The 14,343-nt window shown below is 40.3% G+C and overlaps 1 protein-coding gene across 1 annotated transcript in view; it reads right to left on the reverse strand.

Annotated features, from left to right (window-relative positions):
- The window catches only part of LOC115011040 (1-phosphatidylinositol 4,5-bisphosphate phosphodiesterase eta-2-like), a 37,579-nt gene that overhangs the window by 8,702 nt on the left and 14,534 nt on the right, over positions 1 to 14,343 (reverse strand). Inside the window, exons 3-5 of the mRNA XM_029435970.1 lie at positions 11,526 to 11,769; positions 11,196 to 11,367; positions 4,926 to 4,984 (exon numbers count right to left, since the gene is read on the reverse strand). Of these exons, the coding sequence (XP_029291830.1) occupies positions 4,926 to 4,984; positions 11,196 to 11,367; positions 11,526 to 11,769 (475 nt within the window). The remainder of the gene's footprint in view (positions 1 to 4,925; positions 4,985 to 11,195; positions 11,368 to 11,525; positions 11,770 to 14,343) is intronic.

A 14,343-nucleotide genomic window follows, 5' to 3' on the forward strand; every position in this document is an offset into this window, starting at 1 on the left:
GGACCACTCTGCAACTGTCCAGTGCTTCTTTTCCATAGCCCAAGTCAGACGCTTCTTCCGTTGTCTTGAGTTCAGAAGTGGCTTGACCATGGGAATACGGCTATTGTAGCCCATTTCCCGGACACGTCTGTGAACAGTGGCTTTTGACACCTGGACTCCAGCTGCAGTCCACTGTCTTTGAAGCTCCCCCAAATTCTGGAAGTGACTCTTCTTCACAATGCTGTTAAGGCTGCGGTCATCTTTCTTGGTTGTGCAGCGTTTCTTGCCACATTTCCCCCTTCCAACAGACTTTTTGTGGATGTGCTTTGAAACTGCACTCTGTGCACAGCTTGCTCTTTGAGAAATTTCTTTTTGTGTCTTACCCTCCTGATGGAGGGTGTCAATGATGGTCCTCTGGACAGCAGTCAGATCAGCAGTCTTCCCCATACTTGTGATTTAGTTTACTGAACCAAGCTGAGTGTTTTTCAAGGCTCAGGAAACCCTTGCAGGTGTTTCGAGTTAATTAGACGATTCAAGTGATTCGTTGAACACCCTACTAGTATACTTTTTCATGATATTCTAATATTTAGAGATAGGATATTTGAGTTTTCTTAAGCTGTAAGCCATAATCAGCAATATTAAAATAATAAAAGGCTTGCAATATTTCAGTTGATTTGTAATGAATCCAGAATGCATGACTTTTTTTTTTTTTTTTAAATTGCATTACAGAAAATAAAGAACTTTATCACAATATTCTAATTTTCTGAGACAGTCCTGTATATTATAGTACCTCAAACCCTTGTGATTACTCATCATCAAAAGTTTCAAACAATGTGAAAGAAGTAGATCCAAATAGTCTGTTGACCACTGCGGTGAAATGCTTACTGGACAACCATGATCAGGAAAGCAACTGTACAGACACAAAGACGAGATTATAAAGAGAAGAATTTGATTTGTTGAAAAGGGGAAATTTAGGCTGAACTGAACTCAATATATTATGTGCTGCTGCCTGAGGTGCCTTTGACCAGCAAAACTGTTCACCTTAAAAAAGAAGTTCAACGCTATGGGAAATAGACTAATTTCACCCAAAGATAGATGATAAGCTCAATGGTATGGTTATACCCCTGATCATCTAGTAGCCTACTGAGATAAGTCCAGGCATAGTTAGCCCAACTTAGGTCAAAAACAGGAAGCGGGGTGTTCCAACAGCTGCAGTGAATACCTTTACCACTTTTCAGGGCAATGGTTTTAACATATTTGATTCTGGATTTGTGTTGGACAATGTGAAAGATCTGAATAGTCTGACTGGTCTTTATACATAGAGCCACGCAGTTTGAGATAAAAAGGGGGAAAACAAGACATTGTGCATTCTCCCTTTCCTAATAAATATTCATCATCCAACCAGTACTAAATCTCCAGCTACAGTATTTCAGACAGAATTATGAAGAAAAAACAAAGGATAGAGAATGGTACTAAATGTCCTCAAGGCACAGGAACTGAATACCCTGCAAGTGCAGCACACTGAAAAGGTTAAGAGGAAAAAAATGCTCTCTGCGAAAAAACACCAGTCCTAGCAGATATTCTCTCTCTCTCTCTCTCCCTCGCCTCATCTCTCTTCTCTCTCTCTCTCTCATCTCGCTCTATCACTCTCTCTCTCCTCTCTCTCTCACTCTCTCACTCTCTCACACTCTTCATCACTTCTCTCACTCTCTTCTCTCACTCCTCATCTACTTGGGGAAGTCAAATGAAAAACATGCATTTCAAGCCTTCATAACTCTGTAGGCATGAGTTGGCTTATAGTGTGTAATCGTGGCAGTTGGTCTGACAAGGGGGGGAATCGCGTGTGTGTGTGTTTTTTGTGGGGTTGGGGAGGGCAGTGGCTCATGCAAGATGCCGGAACTGGGTCTCACTACACCTGAGTTTGAGGTCGGCAGCTTCAGGGCTCCTAAAAATGTTGTGCCTCTAAATGGAGCGTTTGGAAATAGAGGGGTCCACTGAAATCACAAACAAACACAGGAAGAGAGCGAAAATCAGAGAAGGGGGAGGATGAAAGAGAGAAAAAATGGACAGGGTTGGGGGGGGGGTGCCAAGAGAGAAATCCAAACAGGAGGCACACAGCAACAGCTGAGAAAGAGGAAGTTCAAAGTAAGGACAATGTGAACAACAGAGAGGTCATTTACAACATGGTTGCAGACAGCTGAGTAAATAACAGCAATACTTATGTGATGATAGCAATGACTGTATTATAAATGACACAAGAATAACTTTTTAAAACCTAAATAACAGCAATAATAGACAGTCAATAAATCTGCCAGAGGACAATTCCCATTTCACTGAGCAATTATTTCTGCAAAAATGTAGTCAGTGTTCCAGTTCATCCCGAAGGTGTTGGTCGAGGATCTATGCAGGCCAGTCAAGTTCTTCTACACCAAAGTAGGAGAACAATGTCTTTATTGAGCTGGCTTTGTTTACTGGGAAATTGTCATATTGACCAAAACTTTTAAAACAAATTTGGAGAAATCTCATAAAGTGGTTTTGTTTGCTGATGATGTTTTAATGTCCATGTCTAACCCTGCTGTATCACTACTTACAATTATACAATACAAATAACACTCAATTTAGTGCTTTCTCTGGATGTAAAATACATTTATTTCTAAATCTAAAAGCTATACCTTCAGATGATCGGCTTCAAATGCAGAGTTCCCCTTTTCCCTATCCTTTTAGATGGTCCCCCATAGGATTTGTGTATTTGGGAAAATCATTACGTTAGACTTCCACCAGATGTTCAAAGCCAACTTCACATCTATTAACACCACCTCTTCAACTTGGTTAGATATCGAGTCTGACTAAATGTAGGAGACACATCAGTGCCTTATAACATTCTGAGGTGCTACTCTGCCTTTGGTTTTCAGGAGCTGATAAAGACTTTTAGAGAGAGAACTGTGTGTAGAGATTACAGAACATATGTGAGAAGATGAGAAAAAAAGATCTATAACCAAACCATGGCATTAAAACACATGCATAGATTTATCACCTGACCATCCCTCCAAGTTTAGGACCACCATCTCCTAACTGTGCCTTAAATGCTAAATGAATACCGGCAGCCTTACACATTGAGTTTGGTCCGATCCCAAACTACAAAAATACTGGGAAACTGTTGTTTGTGAAATGCAGAGCATAATGGGTTTTGAACTTGAACCAGTCCCATAATGTCTTGTCCTTGGTCTTCCTAATATGCATATTACTAATGTACGTCAAATAAATATGTTACTTCAATTGATTTCCTGTAAGGCTCCTACGATCTCTGGTTGCTATAGGATAATATTGGAGCATATTCCACTCCTTCTGACTTCTGTCTAAATCTGCCATTTTAACTAGAGCTTCTATATGAAGTATATGAGATGCTAAGGCCCAACTGTGATGGTTATTGTTAAGATACTGTAAAAACTGACTCAATATAATGTTTGACAGATGTGCATGGAGAGAATTAAGGTTGTCGTTTAAATTCTGGCATATCTTACACATTGAACCTTCACCATTGATAGCTTCAGTTGTAACAAGCTGGAAAGATACTGCATCAGCCTACAAAAGGCTTCAACGAGCCTAAGGGGAGCACTGCAGGAGGTCACACCATGACCCGTGTAATCCTTGCCTCGGTTTACTGAAGCAGTCTGTGACCGGCACCATATGCCAAGCAGCACTGGAGGCAGCCACTCACTGTAGGGAGATGACGTCTGTGCTAGCTGGAGCTTGGCCTCTGAGCAAATCAGTATCCTCAACACACTGCGCTTTGGAACAATATATGAGCGAGCCATGCATAGATCTAAAATTACTTTCTCCTCCCACAGCGAGTGAATATGATCCTACACACTTTATTATTTGACTGTCATGTGTCTAAGTGTATACATTCTTTCAATGTGGTGTGGGAATACTTTGATATAGACCTTCATATGAAAAATCCATCCCGCTTTTGGGTGGAGGCGTATCCCAGAGTTCCTCAACAAATTAAGTGCTGCACTGGGTCCATTGCATGAAGATCCCTCCTCGAGTTCGGCATTCTAGTCGTTGCAATCTTTGTTTATAGCCGTTGCTATCTTGTTCCCAGAAGGGACACGAGAGATTGGAGCGAATTACAGCTGCACAAGACATTTTTTAGAGCGCCAAAATGTTAAAATTAACTTTCATGAAGTTGCGCGCACACTGTGGAAAGCTTAAAGATGTTGAACGAAAACATGTAAAACACCCAAACCGAACAACACCGTGGTAGCGACCTGTCAATCACGAGGTAGCCACGCCCTAAAGCATTACCTGCTTCATTGTCTATTTTACTATAAATTGGACCATACATTACAAAATGAACATCATACTGTATTGAAGAAGACTTGAAACTAGCGATTGAGATCATAAACTCAGGTAATAAATCAAGTGAGAAGACTCTCATAGACTTCCATACAACTAGCCTCCTTTTTGCAACAAGTGGAGTCACCCCCTGCTGGATATGAGAGAGAAAGCAGGTTAAAAGCACTTCCACATTGGTTACACTTTTCAGCCTGGGACCAATGGTTGCCCCTTGGTTACAACCAAACAGGCACTGCACCAGTATGTTTAAATGAACGGAAAAGGGTAGAAATACTAAATCCGCAAAGCTTCCACATCGGGTAAAGATTAAAATGTTTGTACCAGGGAGTACACAGTGGTACTTGAAAATGAGTTGGTGGCCTGACATGATTATATGAATGTAAACATGAGTTATGTGAAGACATTTATGAATAAACTACATTGAATATGGATTGGTTACATATGGACGCTACTCGATGGCGAGTATTGACGCCAATACCAATCCAGTGTATTGGATTAGAACATCTCTAGAAAGGAATCCACAGGTTTTACATTAGTCCTCTTCACTAATTGGGCAAAAGTATTGGTGTCAGTCTTCTAAATCCTACGTCAAAACTGGCTCCCCTAACACAATTATCCTCCCAACTGTCACCACCATGTTCTCTGCCTGACACAGCCGATACACAGGAAGCCAAATGACTCAGATAAACAAGGCAAACACTTCCCGTCACCGCACTCGGATGATGGTTTTGCATACATGGCACTTCGTTGTCGCCAAGTTGTGAATGACGGATGCATACAGACTATTAGTCATGAGGCAAGCTTTATTAGACCGATAACTCCAAGCACTGTGTTGTGGCAAGGCTGCAGTGATACACATTCACTTTGCAGTTATCTTTTATAGGATAATCAGTGGTGACCGACGCTGAGCAACACGGGGTCAAAACATGAAAATACTGTGCTTCTTCATTATACATTCTCCGAAGCGAAGGAGTTATTTTCAGAAGCATATCCTCTAATTCAGGACAAATCTCAGCCCCAGGAGGATAACAAAGTAGCCGAAGCCCAGCTGTCTTTTTATTGGACAGAAAACATCAATCTAGCCTTATTCATTTCCATTCATTATGCATGACCGAAGCCACTTAGGTTGTTAGCAGGCTTGTTCCCCATGTTTAAGCTCAACAGCTAATATGGATTCACCAGTTAGAACTGCAACTTACTCTTCATACAAAGATTTCCCTCCACATCTGAAAGTCTCCACAGTGATAAATGATTAAAGCGAAGCCTCTGCTAGAGAAGCTTCTTTGCTGTCATTTACTACTCTAGCTATGATTAGAGTCCCCGGAGGATACATCTGCCTAACTTTGGTAACCCCCAGACTTTTCCTTTAGCACCACCAGCAGGTCAAAATAGCTCAACATCTACTTGATATACTGGCCCCACATTCTGTACAGATAAATCTTTTCAGTTCTCAAAATGTGGTAATCCCCGACTTTTCCTCTAGTGCCACCACGAGCTTGACACTTGTGATTTTATGTGAAATGTCTAAACTATTGGACAGATTGCCATTACATTTGAGGACATGCATTCATGTTCTCCTCAGGACGAATTGTAATAACTTTGGTGATCCTCTTTATCATCAGGTCAAAATTTCAATGCGTCCAATACTTTGGTTTATTACTAAATACCTGCACAACTAAAGACATTCCCATTAGTCTCAGTTTCACTAACTGATCAGATACTCATCATCAGTATCGTCTAATACTGGCAAAAATCACTGGATGGATATCTGGGGAAAATAAATAAATAAATATAATTCAATGCAAACCATTAGCCTAAAGTATCTTTCATTGCGGTACAGGTTGCATTGAGTGTTTTTTCCAGTATTTTACACTAGAACTATAATTCCTTGTTATTCTAATTACTGAGATTTATACTTCTGCACAATATTGCACTTTAAGTTTCATTTTTAATCTTTAAATGGTCTTGACAAATCAAAAATGCTGCTAAAAAGTTCTGTGAAAAAGAAAAAGTATTTAAAAAAACAGTAGTATTGCATAACTGAGTCACGTTGTGTGCTATGCATTTCTTCCTTTAGGGCACTTAGGTCACTGTGGATCCATACAAATTATTTATTGACATCTTAGATGTTGAAGAGAAGGAGACTGGCAGATACTAACGATTGCAGTATCAGTATCGGACATGAAAAAGTGGTATGGAGCCTCACAGAGCTGCTGACATGACTGTAGATTTGTACTTAAGTGTATTTTTAAACCTTGGGATCACTGTGTATGACCGAATCTAAATGAAAAAGTTCCACTTACTAGCTTTTTGGAGCTTTCTAGTGCATCTCACAGCCTTCGTCAGCTAATGTATTTGTAATAGATAAATGCTGCGGGCACCACAAATTAAATTGTATCTCCCTCTGTTGTATTTTTCCACTCTGCTTGTGTTTAGAACTTTCCCCATGTGTTATTGTGAGTTCATGATGGAACAATTGGGAGGTAAAGCCTCCTGGTGCGCATACAGGAAAAATCATAAAATCCTGCAAATGTGCCCAAGAGAAATTGAGGATAAAAACACCACCAGATAATTTGGACTAAATTACATCCAACACAATAGCACTAGTAAGACAAGCTGTCTTTAACAGTTTTTTTGTTGTTGTTTTTTTAAATAATTGGACAATTTTACAAAGCAAAAAGGTAAAGTGGTTGATGCTTTATTTTCAAACATTTTGTATCAAACTGTGAACCATAAAAAGATTTTAAAAAAAGAAAATAATTGAACTGCCACGATAACAGCATTTAAAGTCAGAGCAGGTTATTCCCGCGAGTTGCTTATTTCTCCCTGCAGGTTGAACCATGTTCATCCTTTACCAGGAGTCTACTGACCGACTCATGCCTTATGCGTTTGTTTGCTTTTTGGTGGAACCGGACAGTTAACCGGATATTTATTTGGACTGAAATATTTAAATTGAACTACTGGGTGTGTTTCAAAGACTGAGAGATGGACCCTTGTGCACACACACTTCTCTCAGTTGTGTTAATTGTGCTTTACTTTGTGTGTTTTAACCCTCCGAGATACTCCAAAGTGTTATTTACGCCTATTCTAAAAATGGTGTATTAGAATAGTTCTGCATTGGTGGGTCCCTAAACAGTCTTGTGATGCATTAATTGGGTAAGACTTGAAAAGATGAGACTCTTAGAAATTCAATGAGCCCTGAATTCTATTCATGTGTGACGAAAATAGTCCCCATAGTAGGAATTTCATTTTAGTGAGACTTTTTTTACTTGTCCTTGCTGTATACAATTATGTTGCGAGCTCTAGGATAATCACAGCCTTATACAACTTTACAAACAGAGGGCTTCCAGAGAATGTATGGCTCATATATGTATTGAAGCAGTTTCCAGAACAGAAGTGCTCGCAATCCAATTGCCGAAAAATGCAATTCTAGCTGTAATCTCTAAAGGTCAACGTTTATTTGATACCAAATCAAAGCAAAAATGTGTATATGGTGTTCTGGTCTTGGAGTTTTAATTTAGCATTTTGGTGGGATTTTTGACCAGTTGATCAGTTCTCGAGTGGTGAAAAATGGTTAAGTTTGGCACCAAATCTGTGGCCCAAATGGTATCGACCCATGAAAGACTTATGACACACTCCTCCTATTACACTCAATCATAATGTTCTAAAGCCTTATTCAATTGAATGGACACCTAAACAAAACAGTGTTTATTACAGATTTATGATTAGAAAACCTTGACATGTCTCTAAGGCTTAAAGAGGTGGTGAATGTTATGTCATATGGGAGGCTGGAGTTTGTGGTGCTGCAGGTTTGTCTGATATTTGTTCTACCCTGTACCTGTACAGACTCAGTAGTAAACGTCTTCAAACTATGAAAGAGGTCCGCAGGTTTTCCCCTCTCCACTGTAAGTAGCTTAAGCCAGAAAAACTAGCCGAGAGATTGTCAACACACAAATCTCCATGAATGTCCACAGACGGGTACAAGAGGCCAGATCGGTCCCTGGTGCGTTTACCTCGCATTACACCGGAGACCATCTGTGCCCCAGCGGCACCATATGGGTGACCATCAACAGGCCGCTGGACTTAAATGGCTAGTTGCTCTGTTGGAGGAAGGCTAAAGCGACATGCTTAACACGGCAGCATGCGAATCCCTCTGCTGTGGAGGAGAGTTAGTGGCTGAGCCGTGCGTTGGCCAACATCTGCACATTGAAGTGTCTTTACTGCTCATTCACAAGCTGCCAGGAAGTAAGTATCCAGCAGTATCTCAAGTGACCTGATGAGGCCATTTTCTCTCCAATGCTGTGTGTACTGCTCATTAATCCTAAAGTGTTATGACATTTTTTTACAATGGCTCATTTGAGTTGAGTGGATTGCAATGAATCAAATCTTCTTGTTAGTGTGTTGCTCTCAGGATCCGACTGAACAAACGTACTGACATTTATGACCTTTAGCTTTGAAGAGACCAAGAGTACATCCACACCTGGACTGTTAAATTTTAAAACAGCTCTTTTTCTCTCTGCCCAGACAACCCCATGACAATGATATAATATCACTGCATGGTTCTGCTCGATTCAACTCGACTCACTTTTGGTACCAGATCCTTTTCCTCTATTTCGTCCTCCACTGCGGACAGTACCCTCATAGTGTAGACAGGATTCTCAGCTGATCTGCATAGCGACACCATGTAAAACTGCTGTGACCTCATCTTCAATGCAAAGAGAGGAATGTCTGCACTTCCTCTATAGTACTGCTGGAATGTGCAGGATGTCCCATGTCTCTCTGATCAGTGGTCAGCAGTGTTTTAACTCTACTCTTCTGGAATCTGCTCAGCTCCTACAAGCACAACTTGTAGTAGTAGAGTAGAGCCGTGCCGCACCATGCAGTGGACATGCGGCATAAGCTTCCCGCTGAGGGTCAGGGGCTGTGTGGCAGTAGAGTTAAGAAGATGTCCCCTCAAACTTTCCCTGCGATAGTTCCACAATAGAACAATTCTGTTATCGCCTAAAACAGAGACCTGAACCATCCGAGCATGACCTTTGCAGCAGTGTTTCCAGAGTTTAGTTGATAAGAATTTACATTATTTTGTCTTCTTAGTGTAAAGACCAGTGTTACTCATTGCGCGGCTCGTGAGCCTCCTGCGGCTCGCCAAGCTTTAATTGGTGGCTCGCGTGGCAGTGGGCTAAATAAAGGGGTGATAGATATGATTCAATACAGATATTTCATAAAAACAAGCAGGGCTATTACATACAACCCATTAAAACACAGTGTCTGCTCTATTAGCCTACAAATAATACAAATAATTCATAATAATAATTGATAAAAGATGTAAATATAGACTAGAAACAAGATATTTAAACTTGCTCGGCCGACACTGACTCACTGCGGAGTTGCCAGTTTTGGTGGTCTATCCTGCACTACAATGGTGAATGTGCTCTTGGACAGGTAGATACATGGTGGGCTAGTATAGAAATAAATAAACTTAAGGTCATTAAAAATATGTTAACATAAGCATGCTTATGAATATGGACATTTGCTAAAAAAATAATTATATCGCTAAATTTGAACATTTAAATTGGAGGATACTACGACCAACCTGGCACTTCGTACCTGCGTTAGCTTGGCTCCGGTTTACTCGTTTCACCATTACATGCTAGTTTGCGTGTGTTTCTACGGACGTAAAATGGATCGATTTCTTATTAAAAAGTTGCACACCAGGTGGACAGAAACAAAGCGTGACAAACAAGGAAAATTAAGATTAGTCTTTGGAGCATTAAACCACAGCGGAATCGAGCAGAAGATGCGGTTTGTGGACAGAAAACAGCTGCTCCCGTTAAAAAATAAAAAGGTACTCATACATATGGCTCATACAAGACGAGCATAGGAAAATTCAAGAAAAGTGGACAGAGGAATTTTTTATTTGTCCTCCACGAGTCAAACCCTTCGTGCTTAATATGCAAACAAACCCACTCTGGTTTCAAGCGAAGTCATTTGGAGCTGCATTTCCAAACGACGCATCGGAAATTCAATGAAACTTACGCACCTGGAAGAGAAATTAGTAAAAAAAAAAAAAATAGAGTAGCTTTCTTCTCTTTCTGGACAACAAAGGCTCGTACACAGGACAACTAATACAGCTGAACGATTAACTGAGGCATCCTTTGAGATCGCATGGATTTTGGCTGGGGCAAAAGAACCTTCTCAGACTCATAAATTGTGAAACACTGTTTTTTGGCTTCAGCAGAAATATTGTTTGCAGAGTTTGACAACATCATCCCAGTATTAAAATAATCCTGCTTTTATTGAATGCATTAGTTGGCGGCATTGCATATTGTATGTTCTGGGTGGGATGACAGATTAATAAACAGACGTGCTTTTTATGACTGGATGTAGCTTTTCATACTTTGCGGTAAAAGTGGCTCTCCTATTGACTTTGTCCTATCAATGTGGCTCTCGCGTAAAAAATAGTGAAGACCACTGTATAGACAATACAGTGTCATCAGGAGCCAGTAACAACGTCTGTGGATTACAGTATAAACGATATTTACTGTTGATTTAAAAAATGTACTGTAAATAGAAATAATAATAACGTTTTGAATATGTTGCCTCTACCATAAACACATTTCAATGTTATGTCCAAATATTAGAATCCAGTTTGAACAGTTGCAGGTAAACATCAGTTGTGAATGTTACACTGTTGTTCCAGTATCCTGTGTTAGCTGAGGGAACCATTTGTGACACTTGGTCAGTACGATTGTGAGACGACCTTTGCTGATAAATATTCACTTGAGCAACCACAGAACAAAGTGGACTTTTTCTTTCCTTGGACTTCAGGGTAAAGTCAAAGAAAAACAACTCCCCACTGTGAAGGCCCTGATGTGGCTCTGCCCTTGTTGTTTCCATACCTTGAACATCTGTTTGACCTTCTGTCGGGGCAGATTGACATTGAGTTTGTGCAGGAGCTGCATCACCTCGCTGATGCTTAAGCTGCAGTCGCCGTTCTTATCAGCCTCGGTGAAGGTCTGTTTCAGCCATGTGATGACACGAGGGGGTTAAGGAAAGGCAGCATGAAGGTTATGGACATTTTTGTGTAGCGTTTATATCCAGAGACAGATAAACTCAGGAAGTTGCACCCTCAAATCACCAGCCCACTTATCAAACCTTGACCCCCCTGCTGTGTAAGTGAAGGATATTGGTCTCGGGTGCGTTGCCTCTTGGCCAGGCTGTCCTCATCACTGATGCCTGCCATCAGATATTTGAGGCCTGTGATCCAGGTACGCGCCTCCTCTCCAGTGCTGGACACCAGGTCCAGGGACTCCATATGCTCTCCATAGTAGAGGCTGAAGCAGCAGTTGGGGTCAAAGCTGCCCTCCGCATAGCGCTGGAAGATCTCAGACTGCTTCCCCTCACACACCTCCCGGACAGAGTCAATGGAGACTGTTGGAGGAAACAGGAAGGCATCTAGTCAGTGGTGGAATGTAACAAAGCACTTTTATTTAAAAAGGAAACCTTCACCTCGATGATTATTTTTATATCATTACTCACAGTTTTCTTCAAGAATTCACGGTAAGAAAAGGTTTTTCTCACATTACTCACGCAGTGTAATCCAAGTTTCATTTATCCAGTTGATGGCCCGCTACTTTAAGCGTGCAAGTGTGAGACTAAATGAGACTTATTCTGCACGAGTTGCATGTGAGTTTGTAAACTGATGTCTTGATATAGTTTTACTGTTGTTAAAGGCGGCCACCATTTACATCAATTCATCAAGACTTTTCTCGTTATTAAAATTTTTGTTCACCGTGGAGACATGCGAAAAAAACAACGATTTCTTCAAGAATTCAAGGTAACACAGGGTGAGCGTGGTGCGATTTCTAAGTAGTTCCCTTCTCTCCTTTCCTTCGCTCTGTCTCTGACTGTAGGTGTGTGCACGCGTGTGTGTGTGTGTCGGGAGCGAAGACCCATCCTTCGCAAAACAGAGCGGAGGAGAGAATGTGAATGCGCAAAGCAACGCAGTAAACACTGAAACGCGCACATAAATTAGATAAATAACATAAGCGTTTAGTTTATTTAATAAAAGAGCACCTGTTCAATGTGAAAAGTGAGTTGTGAATATAAAACAAAAACAAAAAACACCTTGAATTTCAGTGGGGGCACGGGGCTCCGTTGGGGGGGCACACGCCACCCCTGAAACAATGGTAGGGGAAACACTGGGTGATGTTGCTACTTTCCTCAATTCATTTTTCCACCCATTGAGTAAGTAGACTTCCAGATTTGAAGCCTTCTGGACTATCAAAAACTGATAGAAAATAAAACCCATTTAGCAAAAACTCAGGACATGAAACCCAACTTTTCCTTCTGCAGTCTTTAGCATTCACCTCTGGAAAAATACCAAATTAATTGTTATTTGCATTAAATTTTCTTCCATCCTATTTCAGGTTTTATGATGCAGAGGATTAACAATAGTAAACTGAACGAGCAGTGCCCGGAGAGCTCTGTTTATTAGGATGCAACATTTATGAGATGGTAATGATATTTTACCAGAAGATACTACCTCGAGTGGTTCACTAGTTTTCCCCAGTACTCCTTGTTGCTTGTTCAGCCTGCGTGCCAATTTGAAAATTTTACAGACCAGGTTCATTCGCCAAAACAACATCCTATCCTATATCAATTTCATACATAACTATATGCAATATATAAATCTGTCTTTCAGTCAAACAATATACTACAGTATAGGGATGAAATATTATTCACATAACACACTCATTCATAATGCAGTGACATAGCTGCACATAGACCCTGAAGTTTTGTGGCACTTGTATGTATATATACTACTGGATGTCAAAGACACTCGACATGCTGCTGTGCAGTGTGAGCTCCCATGTGGCCATCAGTGTTCCTCACAAACCCTGCAGCTGGAGACCTGGACAAACCTGACGTGTATTGTGACAGCATGATCAAATATTTAATCAATCAAGACTGAAAACGACACAAAAGTCTACAGTCATGCCAAGCGGACAATGTTAGGCACAGCAGTGCTTTGAGCTACATGCTAAAGCTAACATGTTGAGGTTTATCATGTATAATGTTTGGTCATAATCTAAAATGTTGGACACGTTAAAATGTTGATCTGATGATGGCGCTAAATGAAAAGTCAGAGGATCATCAAAGTTATTATAAAACATCATGAGAGGAACAGGAATATGTAAACCGTATCGCATGACATTGAAATGCAATGTTTGTCATACTGTAACTTAACATGACCACACCATTCTGGCGGACTGCTCAGCAGATACCGTCTGCTTCTGCTGCCACATTGCATTTCTTTTGGTTGGTTTTGTTATCAGTAGTGTGAGGCAACAAAAACGGCAACAAAACATATTCATCAACCTTTTTTTACCATGACGAAGGCAAAACACAGAAAATAAATAAAACCTGTGACTAAATCTGTATTATTATATCCCTATATACTTAGGGATGTCACTATACCAGAAATGTAGAGGTCGATACTAATACCAGTGAAATTCTACGATTCTCAATACAAACAAGATAACACGGTAGAAAACAAAACAATAAATCCCATGTACTTCAACATACACTCCTTCATTACGTTTGAATACTGCTTTTTGTTAGGAAGTTAAACAGGTCATAATTCCTTCTCTCATATCTATTTTATATTGCTGTGAAAACATCTCCTTCAAACAACTATTAACTGAAGTTTGTCGCCAAAAAAATTATTTTACAAGATTACATTGAATTATGTTAATGTTATAATTTACCTTCGCCCAATACATATTTTTACCGAATAGAGCTTGAATGCACCATAATACAAGTCAATAGCACCTCCGATACCAGCTGCTAACAGCTAACAAGTAGCAGCTAGCTTTAACTAGCTGTACTCCTGCCGAGTTCAACACGGATTTGTGTTTTGTTTACAATGCAGTATTATCAGGGAACAACAGGGTGCGTATCCTGGACGTGTCAATAGTGAGTTTACTGAATAAATAATCACAA

The sequence above is a fragment of the Cottoperca gobio genome, chromosome 7 (assembly GCF_900634415.1).
Source record: "Cottoperca gobio chromosome 7, fCotGob3.1, whole genome shotgun sequence".
NCBI classification, from domain to species: Eukaryota; Metazoa; Chordata; class Actinopteri; order Perciformes; family Bovichtidae; genus Cottoperca; species Cottoperca gobio.